The 27,957-nt window shown below is 37.1% G+C and overlaps 1 protein-coding gene across 1 annotated transcript in view; it reads right to left on the bottom strand.

Annotated features, from left to right (window-relative positions):
* The window catches only part of CTNNA3 (catenin alpha 3), a 1,265,562-nt gene that overhangs the window by 482,954 nt on the left and 754,651 nt on the right, over window positions 1-27,957 (bottom strand). Inside the window, exon 10 of the mRNA XM_081105050.1 lies at window positions 1,941-2,033. Coding sequence (XP_080961176.1) covers window positions 1,941-2,033 — 93 coding nt within the window. The remainder of the gene's footprint in view (window positions 1-1,940; window positions 2,034-27,957) is intronic.

Below are 27,957 nucleotides of genomic sequence, written 5' to 3'. Positions count from 1 at the left end.
TAGGAACAAAGGCCAGTGCACAGAGATCTGAGGATTAAAAGGGAAATAATATGGGATGGGGCTGGAAGTTAGACAATAGGAAGGTCACAAGAGTCTGATTAAGCCATAAAAATGGTTGCATTTTACTATAAATAGCTAAGAAAAGCAATCACTGGGATAAATACATTTATAATTTGACTTTTATAAAGTAGATTAGAGAGACATTAGTACAAACATGGATGCCATCGAGGATGACAGTTCTGTTGCCCAAGATAGAGATGATGGTGATATAGGCTAAGGGGTTGACAGATAAGATGGACAAAAATACATAGATTCAAGATAAATATTTTTGGTAAAATTGATAGGACTTGTTAACAGATTAGATAGAAAAAATTAGCCATTAGATATCATAAAAGCCTAAGCAACCATCCAACTGTTCAACCATCCGACTGGTAACTATGATGCACACTGGCCAGCAGAAGGCAGATGCTCCACGCAGGAGCTCTGAGCTGCAGTGACTTGGCAGCTGCAGTTCTCAGGTTACGCACCAGAGAGGAGGGAGCCCGATTCCGGGGTGGGTGCGTCACCCAAGAACCGCCCTCTCATAATCCGCGACCCTTCAAGAGATGTTAGCCAGTTTTGGCCCGATCCCTGCAGGCCAGGCAAAGGGACCCCACCTGTGCACAAATCCATGCACCGAGCTTCTAGTTAGAATATAAGCTTCACAAGACCAAGGGCTTTTGTTTGTTTTCTTTACTATTTTTCCCAAGATGCATAATCAGTGCTTACCACAGGCTATATGTTCAATAACCGCTTACTGACTGAATAAAGAAAATCTCTAGGTTTTCCCCCCAAGCAACCAGATGAATGGCCATGCCATTAGTAAAATCGGGAAGACAGAAGCAGCAACAGAATGAGACGGGGATGGAACAACCAGAATTCCATTTTGGCTATTTCAAGTTTTAATTGTCCTCTAGATGTCAAAGTGGAAATGTCAAGGGGAAAACTAGATATTAAAGTCTGGTCACTAGGGAAGTGGGTTAGCCTAGAGAGAAAAATTTTGAAGCTTTCAGCATGTAGCCATGTAATTTATTGTAATAAATGATAAAAAAAAAAAAACCTAAGGAATCACTGAGAAACATTAAAAAAGATCTGACATGGAGATACATAAAACATGTTTATCAATGAAAAGATTCAATATCTTAAAGGATACTGAATATCTAAAACAATTTAAAATATTTTTGCAATTTCAATAAATATTCTAACATGTATTTTCATGGAACTAAAAATTATATGAAAGAGAAAAATAAGAACAACAGCAATTTAAAGAAAAAACAAAACAACGTGAACCAACTTGCATAACAGATAAGATTAGTATAAAACCATAATTAAGACATTGCAATACTGGTGCAAGGATAAAGAAATAGAGTAGTGGAACAGAATACAGAGCGTATTCTAAGACAACATGATTACGATTGCCCTTATGCCTATCTTGATCCATGGCTTCAGGATTACTAATCATCTAAAAATAATTCCCTAAAAATGTATTGCTCTTCAGATTTCAAAAACTCCTGAATTGCAGACAGGAAAACATTTATTGGCTTTTTTCAAACCCATGCCTTCATTTGATAAAAGGGGCAAAAATGTCATTTCTTTCATTCTGTTGGAGGTTTCAAATAAATAATGACTAAGACATGAAATGTGTTGAACAAAACACTGCCTTGATTCAAGCTATACCTTTCTCTCACAAGATTCTGATATGGGCCTTAGGGAATGTTACAAGAACCATGTGCTCAGTAAAGAACTAGGTGATTAGTAAAGAAGGAACCGTGACCTTAAGACGAGTTATCTTCTGCGTTTAAAATAAATATTTAAATGTCGTTCCATTTGTATAAGAGTCTGAAGCATTGTAGACAATTCTTACAGCTAGTTTAGTGGAAGAGACAGTAACGTGGTCATACCTGTGGACACAAAGTTTCCAAGTGGTTGGCTGCAATTTTGACAATTTTAATTCCATCTTCATTTGTTGACATGGAACAAGCAAGATTTGCCACCTTAAATACAATCCAAAATATTGAAAATTATTTCAGATTATCAAGAAAATGCAGAAATATTTGTTTTCCTAGAGAATTAAGCACATGTACCCATACATTGAAAGTCTCAGTGACAGACATTAGCATTCTCACAAATGTCCATGGTATCTGTTTTATGAAAGTATCCTGAGAATCTATTACAGCAAATAACAACAAAGGTCCCTATAAAATTATTTAAGACAAAAGAAATAACTAGTGAGTGAATCAGTAAACACTGTATAGTCTCTTGGTATCAACATCTAATTCACAATAAGATACTAAGTATTATGGTTTCCTATGGGGCTGAAAAAATTTCTATCTGTGGATTGAATGCTAATAAGTTCTTGGAATCTCATATGATTGTGGTTTATTTTAAGTTTGTAATTAGTTTATTATTTCCCAGAGATTTCTTATGTCTACTTAAGTTGCATTAAGAATGACTATATCTTTAATTCATGTTTTATTCGGCATAAACTATACTACAAAGCTGGACAAATACAAGATAATTAAATTCTTCTTCCTGTTCTTGATTTTCTACTACAACCGCGTGGGCACTGTTTGGCATCCCAGAAGTCCATTTGATCCAAGCATTAGTGACACTAAAATTCCTTTATACGTTATTGCTTTTGAAACTTATGCTCTCCCAGTGAAGACACTGCTCTCTCAAATAAGTACCTTTATGTCCATTACCTAAGTCCAATATTCACCACTACTTTCTTTATACCACGAAAGAGCCACGAGAGCCCTAGCCAGTGTGGCTAAGTGGATAGAGCGTCAGCCTGCAGACTGAAGGGTCCCAGGTTCAATTACCGTCAAGGGCACATGCCTGGGTTGCGGGCTCAATCCCCAGTGGGGGCGTGTAGGAGGCAGCCAATCAGTGATTCTCTCTCATCATTGATGTTTCTATCTCTCTCTCCCTCTTCCTTCCTCTCTGAAATCAAAAAAAATTATTTTTTTTAAAAGAAAGAGCCACGAAAAAGAGCATGAGATTCTTTTCCCTTCCTTTGAGCCTCAGTTATTCACCATTCCTCTTGGTAGCAGGTGATTATTTGTGTAGAGGGGTAGTGTTTCCCCAACCTACAAAATGCATCATTGTCTTCATCACTGCAAAGAGTTTGCTTTTCCAACAATCATTTTCCAGCATTATATACTTGAGCACATTCCAGTTTTTATTGCTCAAATCCAAAATACGTTTAGTTGTGGAGAAACCACACATGAAATGCATGCAATGGGAGCAAACAACGAACATATCTTCGGATCACTAGTTGAAGAATATCACCAGTGCTATGAAAACGGATTTATAGCCTTTGTTTTCAATAGCATTTCTTTTAACATGTCAACAGTGAAACCACTCCTTGCTTTCCATTTACATATAATGAAATAACAGCTATACATTATTTAAGTGTGGAAGGGCATTATTCACTTTATTAATGTACATGGAATGGCTTACTTGAAAAGGTCTTTTGTTGGCTTGAAGGTCACAATGCCTCAGCTTTCAAATCTGACACATAATTAGCACATTTGTGAATTATTTGAAAAGGGCAGCAGCTTCGGTACCCCTCTCCCCAGACCCCAGGATCCACTCACAGAAAGTGAAATTCAGTCATCTAATTGCTTTAATATGTCTAGGATAATTTGCACTGCACTTGCAGAAAATATCTATCCATAAATTTGAGCACTGTTTAAGTAAAAGAAGAAAAATTATTAGATCAATCTTTTGGTCAAATTAGAAAAATGCTGGTTAATCCTAAATTTAAAATTTACAAAAAAGTGCCCCATCTAGTGTCTCTCTCTCCCCTTCCTTCCTTCCTTCCTTCCTTCCTTCCTTCCTTCCTTCCTTCCTTTCTTCCTTCTTTCTTTCCTTCCTTCCTTCCTTGTATCATCTTTCTCTTTTTCCCATTTAAAAATAGACATCTTGTTCTGAACATTTCTTGTTCTGAACATTTCTTGGCACCATGTTTGTTATAAGCCAATCCGGTGACATGGAAACCACCCTAAGCAGAGAGTTTCTGTTCATATGAGCAGACTTAGCTTTTTAAATGTAAAATAAAATTAATTTTTATCATTAATTTCTGGAACTTCTTTCTTTTTTATTGAGTTTATTGAGGTGACATTGGTTAATAAAATTATACAGACTTCAGGTATAATTCTACAATATTATCATCTGTATATTATATTATGTGTTTACCTGTGGAATCAGGCCTAAACCAGCAGTCGGACATCCCTCTCACAATCCGGGACTGCTGGCTCCCATCCGCTCGCCTGCCTGCCTGCCTGCCTGCCTGATTGCCCCTAACTGCTTTGCCTGCCAGCCTGATCACCCCTAACCACTCCCCTGCCAGCCTGATCAACATCTAACTGCTCCCCTGACAACCCGATAGCCCCCAACTGCCCTCCCCTACAGGCCTGGTCGCCCCCAACTGCCCTCCCTTGCTGACCTGGTCACCCCTGACTGCCCTCCCCTGCTGGCCATCTTGTGGCTGTGGGCACCACCATCTTTGAGGGTGGGCAGTCAATTAGCATATTCCTTCCTTATTGGCTGTAGGCATTGCATCTTTGCGAAGGTGTGAGGGTCAATTAGCATATTCTCTCTTTATTAGATAGTATAGCAATCTCTTACATCATGAAACAAAACCCCCAAATCTCATTCTGAAGGGTCAATCGTTTCCTACTCTTTCAACTATTCTGATTGCTTGCCTCAATATTTCCATAAAGTATACTTATACAACTATATTTGTAATTTTAAATTTTTGTCAGGTACTTCAATATAATTAATTTATGTCCTATATCCACCCTCCATGTTATAAAAGAAAGTTAAATGGCTCTAATGTTAGCACAATTGTCGCTTGGGTATTCCATCACTTAAATTCATAATCAATCATTCTTTTTCTTGTTTTTAGTAGCAAAGCAAAGTTGAACTGAATTAAAATTGTTGTAAACTTCATATACCTCTGGAAAGAAGAGTTAATGGGAAAAACATTGAGAAAGGGTTTCTGCCTTTGTCGTCAGATCTCTTTGTCTTTTTTTCCCTTTTTAAAAATTATTTTATTTTTCTATTATGGTTTGCAAATACTATTTTGTGTTAGTTTCAGGTGTACAGAGCAGTGGATAGACATTCATATAGGTTACAACATGTTTCCTCTGATAATTCAAGTCCCCACCTGGTACCATAGATAGCTATTACAATATCGTTAACTTTATTCCCTATAGCAGACTTAAGTTTTACAAAATTCTCAGTTAAAAATGCAGCACAACTAAATGTTTTCCACTCAATTACTGACCACATTAATATTCTGTCTTCTTTTGTTCAGACATACCTGAACTTTTCTTTACCAGAACTGTTATGTTAGGTAAACTTTCTAGATAAATCAAATAGTGCCATTTCCAGATTAAGGGAACATGGAGTTGTAGTAATATTTTATACCGATTAAAATTTATAAGGGAGCTAGTATTCTGTGAAAAAAAAAAATTGCGTGATAGAAATAAAATCTCTTTACAGTTCTAATTTGAGTGATCTGTGACATATTTTCCAAAGTCACATCAATGTGTAAATCAAAGCCAAATTTCCTCCAATAATAATTATTCCTAATTTTTATGGGGCTCTTCTGGCAGTCAAGTATGTTCCAAAGCACAGCATGAAGGCAATTCCCTACTAGTCAAAGAAACCACCATGCAAATAAAGTATTTAGTGAAATAGTTTAAGATATTTTTAAGACATCTGACATCTTTGATATATCTAACTTTGACAATGTTTCAAAAGTCTGCGTCTAACCTTCATTATTCAAGAGATACTTGTGGAAAGTTTCTACCCAATTAGGAAAATTAGGGCATTGGAATGTTTTAGAGATAAACAGATCTGGGTTTGAACCTAATTCCCACAATTAATAAGCTTTCTGACCACGGACAAGATCTTAACTTCTTTAAGCCTGTTTTGTCATCTGTAAAATGGATATGGTAATATGCACTTCACGGGGAGCTGTGATGATTAAAGGAGATACTGTACAGAGAGGGCCTGATACCTGCTAGCCCTGACTATGTATGCATCTCCTTTCAGCTCATCTATCTCCCTATTAATTGAGGTTGGACAAGAACATTGAGTCTCTCAAAAGGTTTTATGAATTACAACCTTAGAAGCCTAAAGAACTTAACAAAAGGTCTAACCCTAGAGTCACAAACTCAAATGTTTTTAGGACTCATGCAAGGAATACAAACAGTCTAGATGTAACTCAGTGGTTGGGGTAGGGTTGTGGGTCCTCATCTGTGTGCATGCTCTACCTACAGGCATTACAGATCATTAAAACAAGAAGAAATAAAAGGTAAAACTTAACTGCCTTAACAAAATAACAGTCTATTGGCTTGCTTTAGTTCATAGGATACCAGTTTGTGACCTCTGACCCCATTCTGTAATTTTCTATTGTATGAATAGAAAAAAAAAGTTAAACAGGGAGAAGAAATATACTCAAACCAATCAGTAACCGGGAGACTATTAACCAGGGAAAGGTGTGCTCTTTATGCCACCCTGAATTAAAGTAGTCACAAAGGTCCCCTCCATTGAAATGATGGACCAGACTTTTTATTGATATTGTGCCATATCTTTATCTAAATTCAAGAAAAGCAGAGTCCCTTCTTTATCAAAAAGAAAAGTTCCTACTCATCTATAATATGAGCATAAAGGTAAGTATCTGTTTTTTAATTGACTACAGTGCATTCTTTATTCAGATTTATACTTTAAGTTTTGAATGAAGAATACGTGAGAAAAGAAAGCTCTTGAGTCCAGGGTTAATTTCTGTCTGACTATACATGTTTATTGGGAACATCCAAATCTGACAAATCTGTAGCAAAGAAACGAATGAACACAGGCAAACTCTGAGTAAGGGTATTGAGCAATATAGCTGACTTCCGTTCTTTCTTTTTAACTTGGTGTTTGAGAAGGAGACAGATTTCTTTCTTAATTTGGAAAAGGACAAGGATTCACAAAACCCCATGAAGAGAGGCATGAAGAATGGAAAGAGAGGCCCGTGCCCTTTGGACATAATAGCAAATAGCAAACTTTTAAGTCACTGGCCAGATCACTGATGGAGGGAACACCAAAAGTTCCTCAAGGCATTGAGCAATATCCAGAGTCGGACTAGACACTCTGAGTTTAAGTTGCCCTTGAGATATAGGAGTAGACACATCCAACAGGTATGCAGTTAGGTGTATAGTTAGGAAGTGTAGTTAGGAAGTGTCCAGTTACTCTTCTTAGACACCAATATTTATTAGGCAGATAGAAGAGGAGAACCCTATGATGAGTCTTAGAGAAGATGGCCAGGAATAGAGAAGGTTATCCACAAAGTTGTAGAGATAGGGAGAAGAGAAAATGTCAAGAAGGTAGCCTCAACAATCAAACACTGAGAAATCAAATAAGTGACTCCTAAAATTATCCATTGATTTAGCCACACAGAGGGCCATTCTTAGAGTCATTTGGTTGGAATGATGATGCTCACACTAGCCTCGTGTGAACTGAGGACTGTGTAGGTAGTGTAGTGACCCCATGTGTCTTGTAACCCAAAGCAGAGAGCTAGAGGCTGCCTGGACAAGACTCACTCCCCCATTCCCATCTATTCATTTCTTTCTACTTCACCTCTCAAACATTGCTTGTATTATCTACTTTTCTTGCTCCCCACCCTCGTCAAATTTACTGTCAGTTTTTTAAAGATCCTTGTGTACAGTCTTCGCTTTCATTTCCAGTCATTGTGCCTTCTCTACAATATATTCACCATACTGCCACTGACAAGTTTTTTCAAATAACAAACTTGATTCCCTTATTATCATTCTCCCATCCCCACACTATATTACCTTCCCTAAAAAGCCCTATATAATCTGGTCTAAACTCATCATGCATAGTTTGTTGTTGTTATTTATTATTATTATTATTATTATTATTATTATTTTGCTTCAGATATATCAATCTACTTCAGATAGTCATGCTTCCTTCTGCCACAGGACATTTGTACATGCTGTTCTCTTTAGCCTAGAACGTGTTCCTCCTCCTTCCTCACTGCCAACCTTATACCACTTAGACCTGCTTAACTGATGTTGGTCAGATCTCAGCTCAAAAGTAATTCCTTGGGAAAAGTTTCACCAATACTGCAACCCTCCACCCCTCCCTAAGACCCTTCTCTACCCAAGTCAAGTTTTTCCTTCAGAGCATGATTCTCAGTTTGTAATTACATTCACTGAGGAGATTATTAGACTAGTGTTCATTTCATCTCTTTGTAAGGGCAGGGACCTCATTCCTGTTTTCTCATCTTTGGGCCCTGAGTTCCTAGTACCTGATATATGGTAGCCAAACAAATAGTGAATATGGTAGCCTAACTTCAGTGAATGAATAAATGCCTAAGTGCATAAATTAGTATGTTTGAGAATGCATCATCCCCAAAGAGAGAAAGGAGAATGGAGCTTCGAGGGAGGAGACAGCAACAGAAATTCAGGACAAGCGAGAAAGAGGAATGAGATTTCCCTTTGAAATTCATTCGCAATATTCCACAAAGGCTTAGAAAGCTGGACTTCAAAGAGAAGTAACACACTTCTCTTCTTGTCTGGTCATCCTACTTAACAAAGCCTGGGGGAGGAGGCTTTCAAGTTTTACTTTCACTTAAGATATCAAATTGGGAATCACTGAAAAGCTCCTGATTTAGCTTTCAATTAATTTATTTTTAATCAAATAAAATAACTCTTCAAAGGGCCCAAGCTGGCTGCCAAATGCGGGTAAGTATGGCAAACGGAAAAAGTGCGGTAACTCCCTTCAGCACACCTGTGAGCTTCAGTGTCTCCTCCAGAAAGTAGTGTAATGATCTCATGCTTTGTTTCCAAAAAAGCCTAGCTCAGGGGCCTGGGGCTGAGTCTGAGAAGCATAGCAGGGGGTCTGTTATCTTCTGATGTTGGCATCCAAGTGACCTCTGGCTAAACAACCCAGCACTCCCGTTCCTCCGTGAAACAGTGCTGCTGGGCAGCTACTTGTAGTAACAAGAAATGACCATGAATTATGAGTTTTGTAGAACATTTAACTAATAGAATTGTGCTATAAAAGTGCATGGCAAGGTGCAGGGAAACAATTTCATAAGTAACAAATATTGATTATGCATCTATCATGTGGGCTGGGAACTGCCAGGGAAATCAAAGACAATGAAAACAAATCTCAAGAAACACAGTCTATTTAAGGGGGCCACACGAAAAAGTCAGAGAATAAAGCTGTAGCTTTAAAGTCCATAGGAAGCTAGAGGTAAGTGAATCTCACAGTGGCCACTGTACTCAGGATGTTTCATGGAAACAAGTTATTACCAAGGAACTTCCTATTTTCTTGGACTATGCATCTTAAGCTGCCTCCCAAACTTTATGAACTTTAAATCACACAATCCTGTCCCTGGTATAGTTTCTCTAATATAATCATTTGCCTCTGTCTTTGGTTATTCCTCCCATTTCAATAGTTTTATTTTACTGTTATGTAATCTGATAACAAAATTACACAGGAATTAGACAGGAGATAGAGTGATCAGGCAATTTGGTTGTTAATTTAAACATAATTAGCAAATTAAATCTAACTATTTAGTAAAAGGATAATACAGCAAGACAATGTAGTTTGTCCCAGGAATAAACCAAGGGTTTATGATTGAGAAATCAAACAATGAAATTCCTTGTCTTACTATATTTCAAAACATTTTAGAAAAACATTGATAATAGTTGTATGCCTTTTCTTATTAAAGCAAAGCAAAGCAAAGCTAAACAACTAACCAAAAACCTTAGTGAATAAATACAAGGAATCATTCTTAACAAAAACAGGTCAAATTCCAGAAACTGAAAGCGAATATCCTGCTTAAAACTTAAAATTAAGACAAGCATTCCCACAGTCACTGAGGTAAATCAATAATTTATTTAAAGTTCTAGTCAATGTAAATAAACCTAAAAAATAAATTATGGCTGCAAATATTGTAAAGCAAGAAGAAATATATTCTCAGGTGATAAAATTGTCCATCTAGCGAATGCAAGATAATTATCTAATATGCTGAGTATTAAGTAAGACAGCTTCATACAGGATAATATATATTCCTTTCCTATACATCAACTGCCATCAGAGAAAAGTTACAGTGACACAATGTCACTTTCATAATAGCAATTAAAGTTAAAAACTTCTTAGTATGTATACTTATGAAATAGTACAATTATATTTTTATATGCATATATTTGTATGCATATGTCTATATGTATTGCTTTTTACTTAATGTTATACTAGTAAAAGAATAACTGAATGAATGAGAATAAATACATGTTTGGATAGGAATACTCAATATTGTAAAATAAAATGTCAACTCTCACTAAATTTGTTTACTAATTTAATAAATCTAAATTGAACTTATATTACTTTTCATGTACATATGAAAGACTAGTAAAAATAATTTACAGAAAAAGAAAAATAAAGAACAATATAATGAGTGAGTAATTAAAACACACAGAAAGTTTTCTTTCCAGAGCAATGGAAACAATAATGTTGATGACCCAATTGAATACCACTTGGTAGGAAATTTAAAAAAAAATCAATATATGTAAAAGACTGGCATATGACTGCATAATTTATTTAATTTGAAATAATGAAAACCTAAAAAGTCAAAATGCAAAAGATTACAAAAAGTATTTGTTATATATAATAACTCAGGAAAGATTATTATCCATATGGTATATAGGTTCTAAACATCAATAAGAAACAAGATATTTAAAAAAGGACACAATATTTAAACAGATACTTCACATATGAAATACAATGACTGATAAATACATAAAAAGATGCCCAATCTACCTCTTGATTCATTTAGCAGGAAATGTGACTAAGAAAATTACGTTTTGCTTTTAACATTATAATAATTAAAAAGTTTTATATTATCTAGGATTGCTGAGGGTATGAACAACTGGGAAGTTATATGACAACTTTTCAGAGGGCAATTTAGCCTCATCTGTAAAAATTTAAAATTTGTGAAACTGGCACAATTCAGTTTAATGTAGTCTGTCCTCCAGAAATGCTTGCATGTGTGAATGAGCATAGAGCCACAGGAGGGTCAGTTTAACTGCATTTTTAACACTAAAATGAATCTAAATATATATCAATGGACAATAAATCATATTATGTAATACTATGATTCTGTAAAAAAGGAAAAAACTCTGCTGTCAAAATATCCCAAATATATAATTTTAAGTGAAAAATATTTCAGGATGTATATAAAGTATGTTCCTATTTAAATAAAATTATGTTATGTACAGGTATAAATGCTAAGTATGAAGTCTACAGTGATAAACCCCAACTGTTAACATGAGTTGTATATGGGACAGGAAGTTAGATTACTGTTGCCATGAAGAGAAGCATGTCTTTTTAACTGTATGTTTCTATACTGGCTGAAATTTTTCCACGTAATTTTTTTCACTATATAGTTATCTAATTTATAAATCAGTGATTAATGAAATGGTTCTATATGCAGGATATACTAGTATTGACTTGGAAACATGCCAATGACAAATAAAAAAGAATGTATATTATGATCCTATTTATTATAGCAGTGCGTGTGTGTGTGTGTGTGTGTGTGTGTATGAAAGTGTGATATTTAAAATATTGTTCACCAAAATGGTAATTGTGGTTATCTTTGAGAAGACTCAAAATAATTTCAACTCTCCTTTTTCATACTTTTAAAAATCTATGGATTGAACTAGTATAATGAATCTCTTTTCTAACCAAAAAACAAATAAACAAAACAGCAAAGTAATTTTCACTTTGAAGCGAATAAAAAACTTTCTGTAGCTATATTTGGACTTCATACTAATCATGAGTGTCACTTAATCATGACACTGCAAATTCTGAGAATCTAGAAGCACTTAAAATGGGGTATGTAATAATTAAGTGATGCTAGGTAGAAGACAGTTTCTGTTGTTTCATATGCTGCACATTTAAAATAATTCAAAACAAAAGATCCAGGCATTGGTTTTACCTCATGTTTATTTGACCTAATGACAAATATCAACTGCATCAAAGCCTATTGCCAATCAGACCACACAAAACTGACCTTAATAACAAATAAAATTATATTTGTTTGAAATTCAAAATGTATCCATGCATAGTGCAGTCTGTGTGTGTGTGTGTCTGTGTCAGTGTATCTACCTGCAACAGGCCCAAGGTGATGATTTTTATCATTACGAGATTATAATATAGTCCCACATTTCTTCTTTTTTCTTTTCTTACCTTGCCCTCCAACTCTATTCCAATTGACATCTGAACTTGTTCCACTCCAATGAATCATTAAAGCTGAAAATATCCATTTGCCTAAGTGGACATATGCCCATGTTGTTCTGAAAACAACAGGCGTCAGTGTGCGGTGTCAGTGTGTGCCTTCATAAAAGAAAGAAATGAGGTGAACACACACACAAGACTTAAACACAGATTTGGCTGTTAGAATGGTTCTTCTAATGAATTATCTAAAGTATGTGTTCTAATGCTTAAATTGAAGACTGCAATGTATACTATCCTAAGAGTCCCATTTCACCAAAAACTTTTCTCATCTTTTATTCTGAAACAATATAGAGCCATAGGAATAGACATACAGCACACTGATATGCAATGTAAATTACCCTGGTAAAGCCATCAAGACAGTTCCCTCAAGGTCCCTCTCTAAATTAAGCTATTATTCACCTAGAATCACCACCCAAAGGAAAAAAAGTAGGTTCCTCCTGCCAAGTAAATGTAACATAACAGCATAAAATAAAATGTACTTAACTATCAAAGAGACAAAACAAATCTCAACTATAAATTAAAGATGAGATCAAGCATAGTTTCCTGAACTGGTGATCTACTTTGTTGTCTGCTGAGGGCCAGGCATAAATATGAAGCATGCAGCTTCCGTAAGCCCTTATTAGCAGGACCAGTGCGTAAAGGGCATAAGTCAAAAAACTCTATAATTGGCCTTCATTATCATTAAAATTGAAGTCAAAATTCAAAGCAATTTTATGATCAGCGACCTGACCTCTCAAGTGGCAGAAAGAGAACTGATTTTCTCAGAGATGGAATATGCTATGACCAATATAAAGTTTTTAGTCAGCTTAATTCTGAACCAATATTTTTGTACATTTACTCTATTCAATTGCTAGTGTGGAAAAAGAAGTTGTCATATACTGCAAAGTTAATTAAGTCATATTGTATAAACTTTTCAGATATGGATGAGCCAGCCAAGACCACCTGACTCCCTAATTCATCAAAATACCCACATCCAGATATATTCCTTACTTCCATTAAAAAAGGGGGGTCTCTTAATGACAGTTAACAATTAATTGTCTGACAGCATTTGTTTGGGGAGATATCAGATTAGCAACTGGCACAATTATTTTTTTTTTCCTTACAGTCATCTGTTTATGATTAAACTAGAGGCCTGGTGGGGTCCCTTGGCCTGGCCGGCGATCGGGCTGATTGGGGAGAGAGGGGTGGCCAGCCTGGGGGAGGGACTGAGGGAGTTTGGCCGGCCTTAGGAGGTTGGCTGTGGGAGTGCACTGACCACCAGGGGGCAGCTCCCGTGTTGAGCGTCTACCCCTTGATGGTCAGTACACATCATAGCAACCGCTTGACCAGTCGGTCGTTCGGTGGTTCGGTCACTTAGGCTTTTATAGAGAGAGAGTCTAACATTGAGGAAAATAGGTAAAGAAGTTTTAAAATTATTAGAATTATATCCTGGAGAAAAACTCTTATTCCTCAGCATCAATGGCCCATAGTAAGACAAATTGAAAGAACACAATATGTGTGTGAATGTGGGTACATGTGTATGGAGAAGCAGGAGTGGGGTAAGCATGGTTGTGTATGTGTGTATGAAAGCCACGGCAAAATATGCAAATCAGTACACAATTATTAAATTCTATGATTTCTATGTTACCCTCATCATTTGGTTCTCCAAATCTTGTGAGGGCTCCTTGGATGGCTTCTGGATTTAAATTACATGATATACTAGTATAGTGGAGTGTAGCTAAGCAATGTGATATAGGTTGCAAAGAAAATCAAAGATTCAGGCCCCTTAAGTTTGGTGATGATAGAAGTTATATCTCTAGCACTTCCACAACATACTGAAATGCTGGGTCCATATGGTGAGTAACAGCTGTAATTAGAAAATATGATAGCCATGGCTAGGTGGCTTAGTTGGTTGGAGCATCGTCTGTGCGCTAAAAAGGTTGCAGGTTTGATCGCCAGTCAGGGCACATATGGGAGGCAACCAATCCATGCATCTCTTTTACATTGATGCCTCCCTCTCTCTCTCCCTTCCTCTCTGTCTAAAAGCAATAAACATATCCTCCTCAGGTGAAGACTTAAAAAAAATATGATGATGTTGAGACACGTGCCATGTAATCTTGGAATGTTTCTCAATATTACTAATGGTTGCATTAGCTCTAGAGGGGAAGATGGAGACAAAGAAAGAGACTTTATTTCACTAACCTTCCTTCATTAGAGGAAGGTTACCAATGCATTAATTCTATCTGCAGAAGTCTAAATTGTTATGTTCTTGAGGACAGAAACCGTCCTACCCCTCTTTGTAGTTCTAAGACTTTGCAACCAGTGGTGTGCTCACAGGCCTCTGGAAAACTGAATGAAGTCAACATTGCAAATAAAATATTTTTTACATTGTCTTCTCTACCATGTTTATGAGTAACCTGTTTACAGAGGACTAAAGACAATAACAAATTCCACAAATATTTATCATGTATTAGGTCTATTGTAGACACTCAAGGAAAAACAGAAGAGAGGGGAAAAATCCTTCCAAAGCTTCAAGAAATGAAACATTTAGATGTAAATACACAAAGCAAGATATTAAATGGGTAAAACACGGATTCCTGATTAGCTTCAGAGTCAGGAAATAATGCAATGAAGCATAAAAAAATAGTTGGATTATTTTTTAAAACCTTAAAGAAAGAGGCCCAGCTGGTGTGGCTCAGCAGGTGAGCATAGAACCATGAACCAAGAAGTCACCAGGTCAGGTCACATGACTTGGTTGCAGGCTCGATTCCAGATTGGGGGAGGGGGGCGTGCAGGAGACAGCCAATTGATGATGTTTCTTTCTCATCAATGTTTCTCTCTCTCTCACTCTCCCTCTCTAAAAATCCATACTTTTTTTTAATCTTGAAGAAAGATAGTTTCTATATATCAAATGAATTGTTTTTTAAACTATGACTATGACTATTTTGTTAAAAGGTATGTGTCAATAGGAAACACATATTTTTGTTTGTTTGTTTGTTTTTTGTTTTTTTTTAATCCTCACCTGAGGATATTTTTTTTCCACTGATTTGTAAAGAGAGTGGAAGAGAGAGGGAAAGACAGAGAGAAACATCAATATGAGAGAAACATATCGATTGGTTGCCTCGTGCACGAGCCCTGAACAGGCTTCAGGCCTGAGGAGGAGCCTGCAACCAAGGTGTGTGCCCTTCACTGGAATCAAACCGAGGACTCTTCGGTCTGCAGGCCAACACTCTATCCACTGAGCCAAACCTGCTAGGGTGAAATATATGTTTTAATAAATCCCAGTATTGAAAATTTCTGGGTAAAATAAAAATTATATTTAATAAATAGTAAATTGTATAATGAAACCTATTTAAATGTTATGTTATTCCATTCCTATCTTCACAACAGTATCTCCTATATATTTAGTTATTTGCATTCTGATATCAAGAAATGTAAAACTTGAATCAAATTCAAGAAAGCAGGGCTGCACCGGAGGTAGTTCGATGCACCACTGCTACATAGCTCCACATGGCTGCACGAGCCGGGGCTGGATTCTGGCCTGCACTGCTCCAAGGTCTGGAATCCCAGCTGCAGGAATAGGAGAGCATTTTGCATCCTCTAGTCTGGACCTTGACCCTGCTTCAGGAAGGCGGCTGGCTTACACTGCACCTGGAGCCATTCAAATGCTGTCAGGCTTAGCCTCCAAGAAAGAAATCCCACAGTATCTGGCTTGCTCTGTATGCAGCTTGGTTCCAAAAGTCAGCAGACAGGCCTGGGTCTTGTGGGCAGAGGATGGGCTTTCTCCCCTCTGAGATGGCAACCTTAATGAGTGCCTCACTCTTGGGACAAAAAGGAGCATACATGGTACCCTGAATGCTTAGTAGCCAGAAACAGAGAATCTGTATATATAAAAGCCTAAGCAACCATCCGGTAGCTATGACACGTACTGACCACCAGGGGGAAGACACTCAATGCAGGAGCGGAAACCACAGGCATGGAAACATGGAACAGACTGATGAATCTCAGAGGGAAGGGGGGAGGACGGGAAGAGATTAACCAAAGATCTTATATGCATACTAGAGGCCCCATGCACCTGTAGGGTCCCTCGGCCTGGCCTGCAGGGATCGAGCCGAAACCAGCTCTCCAACCTCCCTGAGGGGTCCTGGATTGCGAGAGGGCGCAGGCCAGGCCGAAGGATCCCACTGGTGCACGAATCCAGGCACTGGGCCTCTAGTGTCAAGTAAAAGCCCCATCCATTTCTCACTGCCACAGTTGAGTCCCACTTCACCTTCAGCCTCTGACTACTGTCGAATCCACCTGCCTGGGGCTGCCAGGCTTTGGAAAGCACCTAATATCTCTCTCTCCTGTTGGTTAATTAACACTAAGGGGCAGCTGTCCTCCCTGCATAAAGCCACAGCCATCGCTGGAATTAATGGAGGGCTAATTACACTGTTTGTTCAGGCGCAGTGTGTCTCTTCCCTCCAGCAGCCTACCTTTTGGACCCTCATTGCTCATTATCAACTCCACCAGTGGAGGAACAAGACAAGAGTGTCAGCTGTGCCACTTCAGACATTTCCAAGAAAAAGCTTAAATCTAAGAAATGCCACTGCGGGCTTCCTCTGCAGGGTTTTTAGCTAGGCAAAATCCCTTCTTATAATCTTCGTTCATAATTCCTCCCTCTACGCTGAATTATATTAAGAACTGGAAATCTTTTCTGCAAATGGCTTGCTTTTAAATTTGCTTTTCAGACATCTCTAAGGATCACTGGCAACTCAAGTACAATTCTTTAAATCCTCTCTCCCAGCACTTTCTACTCAACCTATTCATTTCAGTTGATGCATTTTCCCTCTCTTTCTCCAGCAATGGACTACAAACTCTATTGCTCTTCCTTTTCCCATAAGTAAACTAATGCCAGTTCCTACTATTTTCCCTTCATTTATCTTCCACACCTAGTCGTTTTCAAAGCTCACCCTATCATTTCCCCCTTTTTCAAACTAAACTCCTCGCTCTCCACATAATCATTATGCTGCCACAATCACAGCCTGTCCTTTCTGGAATCTCCGGGCACCATAGTTGAGCTACCTTTATTGATTTCTGAACTCTGAACTATCGTTCTTTGTTCTTTTTTTTCTGACTCCTTATTTACTTCACACAATTGCTTTCCCCTCTCACCTATTCTCCCATCCTCCAGACTTTACGTTTCCCTCACACTTTTCCTCATTCAGCTGTCTTCACTTTCTCTATGTGAAACATAACATATAAGCAATATGGATTCCTTTTTTCTTTGTGTTTTTAAAAATATCATATGTATCTTCTTTCTCTTTGGGTTAGTGACTAATTTCCTTTTGTTTTGCTAATAGAATCTATATACCAGGGGCTACTGTGACATCTGTATTTCATGAATTGAATAGAATATATTGTCATAATCCCGTAATTGTGGAAACCCCATTTGGGGAGCTATGAAGTCCTGAGGGACAACACACAAATGCTGCGGTAGATTACTTAAACCATACAGTAAGGAATTAATCATAATTGTTTATCCAGTTAAATATTGTGAGTTATAGTGAGTGTTTAGCTTTTTTTGAAAATTTCTTTCATTCTTTCAAAATTTGCAGCCTGGTGACAGTGGCCACTTTAAAATTGGTTCAGTAAAATCCTCAGATTTACCTTTACTCTGTTAATAGGTATAGACAAAATGGAGTTTGCTCTATGAAAATATCAAGCATCATAATTTGAAAAAAAAAGAAATGGCAGTACAGCTATTGGGATGCATATACTGAATTCTCTCTGCTATTATCTTGCATTTTACTTATAATATCTGCCATATAGGTGACTAACCTCAGAGGTCTCATTAGCATTCTAAAGTTGTGTCTGTCTTCAAATATGTCAGGCTAGTGGTAACACATCTTATCTCTTAAAATAGTACCTAATAATATAAACTTAAATCTTTCTAACTGTCTACTCTTTAAAATTCTCCCTCAAAAAAATATTTGAAGTATCTATTTAAAAGTGCTGTGCATATACTCTATTTTGGGAGTTCATAAGTTTAAAAAGATATAATGTGGAAGAAGAATCATTCTAATATTGTGTTACTTTATGATTAAATAAATATGCATGTGAAAGCAAAAACGACCCTAATTAATTTACCGAGTCAAATTTTCTACTTATGTATGTCACTTTTTAAAATAAATCTTTGTTGTTGAAAGTGTCACATATGTCCCCTTTGTTCCCCCATTGCCTTCTCCCACCCCCTCCCTGCCAAGCCTTTACATATGTCACTTTTAATTCATCACTATAATCATGCAAAATTGCTGGGTAATTCAAAGAAAGAATTCTTTTCTACAATGTCTATCATACTATGAATGAACTCATTGTATATATATATATATATATATATATATATATATATATATATATTTTTTTTTTTTAAATGTTCAAAAATTTAATGATTTTAAATGCATGTGTGCTTCGTGTAAACACAGTAAGATATGAAAGGGTGAAAACACATGATGGAGATAAGTTGGCTCACACAATGCCTACTCTCAACTCCACTTTCCTTTCTGCTTTTCTACCATCTAATGCAGTGGTTCTCAACCTTGGCTGCAGATTAGAAACACCTGGGAATCTTTTTAAAATCCTCATTTCTGGGCCTCATCCTCCGGAAATTCTGTTTCTTTGTTACTAATGTTGTGGCCCCACCCCATAACAAAGAAACAGAATTTCCGGAGGATGAGGCCCAGAAATCAGGATTTTGAAAAGATTCCCAGGTGTTTCTAATCTGCAGCCAAGGTTGAGAACCACTGATCTAGTGCATACTGTGAGTTCTAGCCAGATCCCCTCTTCAGAATGGATGCGCCCATTTCCCAGCTGCTGGGAAACCCTGCTTTTGAGTCTCACTATAAACTTCCCTGGGTTGTAGGAAACTACCTTCCCGGGGTAATGCCCCTTCCCAGGATGCACTCATAATAGCAGCCTGAACCAGCGAGAGAGGTTCAGCCCCCCTGGTCTCAATTTGTGACAATTCTCACAAATCCTCTGAGTTCCAGAATCCCCCAACGACCAGGTGAGATCTCAGTTGCCACCGCATTGTAAGCTAGCTCCTCCCTCTACCCAGTCCTGCCTTCGTCCCTTTCTTGCATGTCTATCTTCTAAAATCACACCCCAGGAAGCTTTCTGCAAGCAATGTTCTATATCACAGTCTGCTTCCTGAGGACCTATTTTAAGAAAACCCAAATACCTAGAAAATAAAATATTTTTTCTGTCTACCTTGCTGTTCAGCTTGGCCCTGTGCCAATGAGATTAGACATAATTCACCAGGGAAGGATTTTTCTTCTTCATTCATAGTCAGAATTCACTAGGATACATTCCTTTGACATTCTCCACTTTTGTCTTTCTCTTACCCTGGATATAGACAAGATGCCCGGAGGGCAGCAGCATCAAAGCTAACATAGCAAGCATCCAAAAGAAGCCAGACATTGAAAACATAACTGAGCAAGTGAACTTATGCCAGCAATCATCAACCCCTAAATGTGTGGATAAGGGGAGAGATAAAAAACACAAAAACAATTCTTTGTTAAATTGATGGTTACTTGCAGCCAAATGCAATTCCTATATGATGAAATGAAGGAATCACTCTATCTACAAATACATGTATGTATGTAGTTGAGTGTTATTTATAACAACGAAGGAGAAGAGTTTTGTAAATGCTAACCTGTAGCCTATCCTTAGGAAGGAAAATTACAGTCATTAAAATAATTCCTCTGAAGACTGGTTTAATGTTGTTGAGAAGAACTCTTGATATCTCATTACATTTAAAGGTATACGTCCCATTTCACAAATACACACTTATATGTTTGACGTAGCACCCTGGGAAGCTGCTTTATAGAAAAAAAAGTTTGCTTGCTCTGGCATGTTATATTTTTAAAAGGTGGCCACATTAATATATACCTTATTTCACATGCTCTTCCAAAAACGAGTCTAACATTTTTCCACTGAGGGGTGGCGAGGTCTATGTTCTTTCCCCTAGAACCTGAGCAAGGGCGTATGACTGCTCCTGAACCACAGAAAACAAGAGATGATAAATGATTGCTGTTGCTTTAAGTCACTACATTTTGAAATGACTTCTTATGCACCAATAGATAACAGCAGAACCTGTAGATTTGCTTAATTATTACATGATATCTCAAAGTACAGTCTTTTTTTTTTTACTTGAAAATTGCAGGAAAGTTTATAGATTTACTTAAAATATATTTAATATGGGGCCATTTCTTTTTAAAATTGTGATGAAAAATGAGAAAAGAATACCTTATGATTAGTTAGTTAAGTGGTGGAATCCTGGACCCTCACACTAGAATTATGAATGAGTCTTAGCAGTTAAAACTGTATTTATCAAAATAGTAATGGTCAGCATTATTGTCCCTTTGTGAAAAGTACATCGAAATGTGTGCCACACATATTATTTCTTCCAACCAGCGGGCTTCCCATTCCTTGTAGAGACTTGGTACACAAAGGGAAACTATAGAAGATTACATTTGAGTGGATGAGGAAAACTATAAAAATGCCGATTCTAGGCTAAAGTTTGAGAATACAGAACTTACTTGAGCCTGTTCCCACCTTCTGTGACAAAGCACACTGGTAGGTAAACGGGCAGCAGATATCTCATACTTGAATGTAGTGATATGTAGATAAAATGCCACAAAGGTCAAGAAAGCAACTTACTTCTAGATGTTCTTTGGGGTCAGGCTCATCTATCTCCATGTGTAATTTACTCCCATACTGCGAGATAAAGGTAACTAAAATTCTAATTTCCTTCAGAAAAGTCTCCAATAACAATGACAATATTGATTTGAAACACATACACATACACCCCTGAAATCAAACCTTACACTCCCTCCACCTAAAAAACATGACTAGGGCATTTAAGCAATACCGAATCTATTCGTAGAAAATCAGCAGGTCAGGTAGAAAATGACTCACCCTACACAACGGTTGTGCAGAATGTTGCAAAGTCTGAATTGCTGCCAAGATATTTGGCTTTGGCATATCTCCACTCTTCAATTTGCTACAATGCACTTAACCTACCACTGTTATTCAGTGTGCTATCACTGTAATACAAGCGTCTGTGTATTCACCTGAGCTCAACTGTTCCCTTGGCTAGGAACATTTCCTAATGGGTGATAAATATAAATGCCTGCCATTTTCCAAAGTACATATAATAAACATTTCTGAAATACTCTGAAAGCCTACAGTTAACAGTAAGCTTTTGTGTGCATGGATTAGAGAATAAGAGGGCAAGAAGCACTTTATTAGCACACGCTTAAGTATTTATCGTTTCTGCAGGGACAGCCTTGCCAGTTTCTTCAATAACATGAAAAAGTCAATAGTCAATATCTCAGATGGGGATGGCCCTCCTTTAGAATCCCAGGGACATACCCAGATGAGTTCTAGTGATTATTCATGGAATAACCTGTGCCTATACCCACCTCATTAAACCAGTGATGGCGAACCTATGACACGCGAACTCATTTTTTTGGTTGATTTTCTTTGTTGTTTTTTTTTTTAAATATATTTTATTGATTTTTTTACAGAGAGGAAGGGAGAGGGATAGAGAGCCAGAAACAGCGATGAGAGAGAAACATCAATCAGCTGCCTCCTGCACACCCCCCACTGGGGATGCGCCCACAACCAAGGTACGTACCCTTGACTGGAATCGAACCTGGGACCCTTGAGTCAGCAGGCTGACGCTCTATCCACTGAGCCAAACCGGTTAGGGCTGATTTTTCTTTGTTAAATGGCATTTAAATATATAAAATAAATATCAAAATATAAGTCTTTGTTTTACTATGGTTACAAATATCAAAAAATTTCTGTATGTGACATGGCACCAGAGTTAAGTTAGGGTTTTTCAAAATGCTGACACGCCGAGCTCAAAAGGTTCGCCATCACTGCATTAAGCAGACTACTAAAAGGCCTTTTAAAAACTTACATATAAAGGGTAGCTTAGGTAGATAGGTAGTAGATAGATAGCTAGAAATATAGACATACAGACATCAGGTGATAACAAAGATCAGATAATAACAAAACTAACCCACAGGTGTTCCCGTTAGCTAAAGAAGAATAACAAATCATCCCAAAATTTTGGTGAGTAAATACAATTTAATTATATAATTCATAAGATAAACTTTTAAACGCTACCAATAGGAATTGAGAAGCCACCTTATCCTCATATTTAAATGAAATTTTATTTCCAAGTAGAAAATATTTTCTCTCTTAATTCTATGTTGACCTGCTGCTCTCAGACATGAAGATTGTAACTTTGTTCCTCTGGGTAATCAATGGCCTTGTTCATGACCTGGAGCAGGACATTAATGTCTTACAAGTCCTCATTCTTTAAATGAATCTAAATTTTGCCAGCACTTGGTTTGGAACTTGAAATTTTTGTAATCATACCTATCTTTGCATTATAAGTTCTAAATGGAAGACCATTTATGGGTATCTTCTTATTTATAGTAGAGTTGATACATTACAAAACCATGTAGATGGAATAAGTATCTGGTCTAAACCATTTCTTTATATAACTATGTGAGAATTTCCCATGGTCCCATGATTTTTATTTTTAGAGAGAGTGAAAGAGGTGAGGAAAAAAAGAGAGAGAGAGAGAGAGAGAGAGAGAGAGAGAGAGAGAGAGAAACTGTGAGAGAGACACATCAATAGGTTGCCTTCTGCATACACCCTGACCTGGCCAGGAATCAAACCTGCAACCCAGGTATTTACCCTTGACCCAGAATTAAACTCACAACCCTTCAGTCCATGGGCAGACACTCTAATCACTGAGTCAAACCAGCCAGGGCCTATGCTTTTTTTCATCTCTTGTAACACATAAAATAGTCTAGTAAGTACTTTATCCTAAAGTTTCTTTGCTGTGAATCAATATTTATTTAATTCATCAATAATTACAAATTGCAGTTTGCCAACCGTCCTCACAAAATCAAAACTGACCACTGTAAAAAATGATATATATCCCATTGCTTTCTTTCCACATTGGTTATATCTACTATTTCTATTTCCAAATATTTATTTTATCCCCAAATCATGATACATTCAATTTATATCTTTCATAAATTGTATACAAAGAAGAAAGTAGATGATGTATATCATCCCTAGTAGATTATATTTTAAACTGCTCCACAAAAAGAAAATGACAAAATTATGGTTAGTTCACACAAAATAATACTATAAATTATCTAACATTTTACTTGAAATCTTTCTTGAGATAATTGTAAATTGATATGCAGCAGTAAGAAATAATATACACAGACCTCATATACTTTGCCAACTTCCCTCCTACCAGGATGTTCCCAAGGATATAATCAAATAATCTTATTTATATTTCCCTAGTTTTACATGAACTCTTTGTGTGGAGTGGGTAGATGTGTATTAAGTTCTACAATTTTATTACTTGTGTAGGTTCATACGTTCACCACCACAATCAAAAGATTGAACAGTCACAACAGTACAAGATCTTTCCAGTTGCTTTTTATAAGAATACATACTCCCTTCCTGTCTCTACATTACACAAAACAGCTGTATGTTCTCCATTTCTAAATTTTATTATTTCAAAATTTTATATCAGTGTGTTGGGATTGTTTTGTGTTTTTGTTTTTCTTTGCACAGCATAATTCCCTGGAGATTCATCCAATTTATTATGTATATCCATAGTTCATTTATTACTGAGTAGTATTCAATAACATGTTTGTACTTTAATGTAAATATTTTCTACCACTCTGTACCTTGTGTCTTTAATCTTTTCACATGGGCTTTCACAGAGTAATTTTTTTAAAAAATTTTGTTAGGTCCAATTTATCAATTTTCCCCAATTTGATTCATGATGAGTGGCATCAACTCTAAGAACACTTTGCATAGCCTTAGATCTGAAAGATTTTCTACTATTTTTTCTCAGTTTTATTTACACTTAACTGTGATTCATGTTGAATTTGTTTTTGTTTATGGTGTGAGAATTACTTGGAGGTTCTTTTTTTTTTTTTTTTTGTCAATGGATGTCAAATTGCTACAGCACCATTTGTTGAAAAGGCTTCTTATGCTCCTCCATTGAATTGGTTTTGCACCTCGTCAAAAAACAGCTGAGCATAACTTCATTAGCTATCAGGGAACCTGAATCAAAACTAAAATGAGATACCACCTCTCACCTGTTAGAATGGCTATTATCAACAGAAGAGGTTGTGGGGAGAATGGAAACCTCGCTCACTGCTGGTGGGAATGTAAACTGCTACAGCCACTATGGAAAACAGCAAGGAGGCTCCTCAAAAAATTAAGAATAGAATGATCATATGACCCAGCAACCTCGTCTTCCAGGTATCGAAGCCAAAATTGGAAAACATTTATTTGTAAAGATATATGACCCCTATGTTCACTGCAGCATTATTTACAGTGGCTGAGACATGGAAACAAAAACTCATAGACACAGACAAGAGTATGGTGGATACCAAGGAAAGAAGCTCGGGGGAAGATGAAGCAGATAAACGGGGGCAAATAGTGGTGACAAGGAGATTTGGCTTTGAGTGGTGAATGCGAAGTGCAAGTTACAGATAATGTATCATAGGCTTGTATACTTGACACCCATATCATTTTATTAACCAATGTCACTTGGCATAAATTTAAGAACATTCTTTTTAAAATTCAGCTGAGCATTTTTGTGTGGGTCTCTTTCTGCATCCTATATTCTGTTCCATTGATCTGTGTATCCTTCTCTCTGCCTATGCTACACTGTCTTGATGGTTATAGTTATACTAGAGGCCTGGTGCACAAAAATTTGTGCATTCAGGGGGGAAGAGGGGGTCCCTTGGCATTAGAAGAAAACTAATAAACTAATTCAGGATGAAAATAATTGATATGGGATAAAAAGGACATCTATTTAAACCATACATGAATGTGTCTGTGTATGTATGCCAAAGCACAATTGATGAGACAGTGACAAACAAACAATAGTTAACTTTAAATATATAGCCATCACAGAGTGTTGTTGGAATAAAACCTGTCACTCGCATACAGCAATAAAAGCCTTGGCTTTTTTAAATATAAAAGTACTGACTTTATTGACTTTTTGAAGGGGATATGGAGGTAAGAGGTTATCAATAACTATATGCATCCATGGAAATACATGCATCTTGGGATAGTAGTCTGTTAAAGCTACCTACTATTTTTTTAAGTGTATGAAGCAATAACATTTATAAAAACAGTTTTATTAAGGTATCATTGATATACAAAAATGCACATATCTAATGTATATAATTTGATGTGTTTAGATATATGCATACACCTATGAAACCATCACCACTATCAAAGTAAGAGACATACCCATCACCTGCAAAGTTTTTTCGATACCCTTTTTCTTTTTATATTTTATTGATTTTTTACAGAGAGGAAGGGAGAAGGATAGAGAGTTAGAGATATCGATGAGAGGGAAACATCGATCAGCTGCCTCCTGCACACCCCCTACTGGGGATATGCCTGCAACCAAGGTACATGCCCTTGACCGGAATCGAACCTGGGACCCTTCAGTCTGCAGGCCGACGCTCTATCCACTGAGCCAAACCGGTCAGGGCATTCGATATCCTTTTTGTGTTCATGGTAAAGACATTTCGCATGAGATCTCCCCTCTTGACAAATTAAGTGCACAACACAGTTTTGTGACTATAGATACTGAGTTGTATAGCAGATAGAATTAATTCATCTTCCATATCTGGGAGGGGGAAATGGAAAGTTCGCACTCAACTAATATAAAGCCATCTACTTTTAAAGGTAAAGGGAGAGATGAAAACGTGTGACGTAAACTGCCAGGCTAAAGGAGGAAGGGATGTGGCTTTCCTAGGGCGACAGCCACGGAAACACAGGCATCTCAGAGCAGTGACCTGAGCTGCAATCACTGGGTTCCTCTGGCACAAAACGTCCTTGACAAGCCTTGCTCAGATGGAAAGGCGGTAACAAGAGCAAGAGCTTTTAAATCCCATGGTAACTAATCAGAAAGAATTTGTGATTGAAGCCGTGAAGTCCCTGAGCAGAGTTACCTTGGTACTTCAGAGTTTACAGAAATATGAAAATGGTGAATTCCAAAAAGTTCAGCAAAAAAGTAGGCATAATGTCATGGTCTCATATTCTATCAAAGATGACAGTCTGAGAGGGTTTGAAGGCCTTCAAAAAGTCATATGATCATAAGCAGAAAAATGATATGGCAATGCTTCCAACTCCATAAGAAGTTTACACATAAAATGGACAAAATTGAGATAGAAATAAGTGTCAAGGATAGGACCTCACACATAGATGTGCTCATTTAACCTTTTAGTAAAATACTCAATAGATCGTCTAAAACCAAATATGAACATGCAAAAGTTGCAGATACTATTAGCCAAGCAAGTCAAAGTATACATGATCTATTCACCTAATAATTCAGTCCAGAAATATGTATTGAACATTTGTCACGCATCAGGCACTTTCTGCTTTCAGGATATCACAGTCCAGAGTAATAAACTGATTTGCAAACAAGCAAATAAATTTTCAAATAAATCAAAATACAGGAAAGTAAGTACAGTTAACTGTTTAAAGTGCTTTGAGAACAGGCAGGATGGAGATCTTAACTGAGGTTGAATAAAGGAAAACTATAAAGGGCTTCATCTTGTCATTAACATTTGAATAATTTTGAAGGGTAGCTGAAATATATAGTATTTTAAAAAGAACTCCATGTAAGCTAAAAAAAAATTAGAAGAGTATATGCTGTTTACCAACCAATGGTAAAATGTTAAGGAGCCCAAAGAAATGGCAAACGGATAAACTATATGATCTAGAGCTCAAAATTGCACGCTCCCTGGCCAGTTTCAAAGACAGGAGCAACTTATAAAAATCTGGGACAGCAAATACTACAAAGGTTGAAAAAGTTTTGCCTTTGCTGTGATTCTTCCTTGTCCCCTAAAATCCCATATTTCCATCCCAGTCATGCTGCTTTTATCTTAGCAATTCTCAGCCAGTGGTTTTAATGCCCCGGTAGCTCATTAGAATCAACGGAAGAGCTTTTACAAAAGATTTCTGCTAGGGTCCATCCCCCAGGATTTTGATTCAATTGATCTGGGGTTGGGACACCTGCGCTGCCCTTGATGACTAATACTCTTCAAAAGCTCTGTGGGAAATCACTCTGGCCAACCATGGTGAAGGAGTGTCTGACAGAAGAGAGTAAAACAAAAATCAGAAAGAAAGAAGCAATGTCACGGAGTTCCACAGGGATCAGAACTTAATGACTCATATACCATCAGACAGAAAAAACTGGCCCAAGCTAGCTCTGTATATTGCAGCCAGGATCTTCAGGAAAGAGTCGAACATGTGGGCTGTTACCTAAAGCCGGGAGACAAGTGACTCTTGTTCTAAATGTATCCTAGGTGTAATGGGAAATCTCTAAAAAAAAAGTTTTCCGGAGCACACTGACGATTTAAAATGTGTACATTACAAGAATGAGTCTAGCTGTGTAGAACATTAATTGGAGAAAGGAAAAGATGGTCTCTAGCCTTGTCTGGGAAACCAGCTGAATGTAGAGCCCATTTGCTGAATGAAATGTATAGAGGGAGAAGCACA

Source organism: Myotis nattereri (genome assembly GCF_964212035.1).
Source record: "Myotis nattereri genome assembly, chromosome: 13".
Lineage (NCBI taxonomy): Eukaryota > Metazoa > Chordata > Mammalia > Chiroptera > Vespertilionidae > Myotis > Myotis nattereri.
This window is presented reverse-complemented; position numbering and strand designations above follow the sequence as displayed.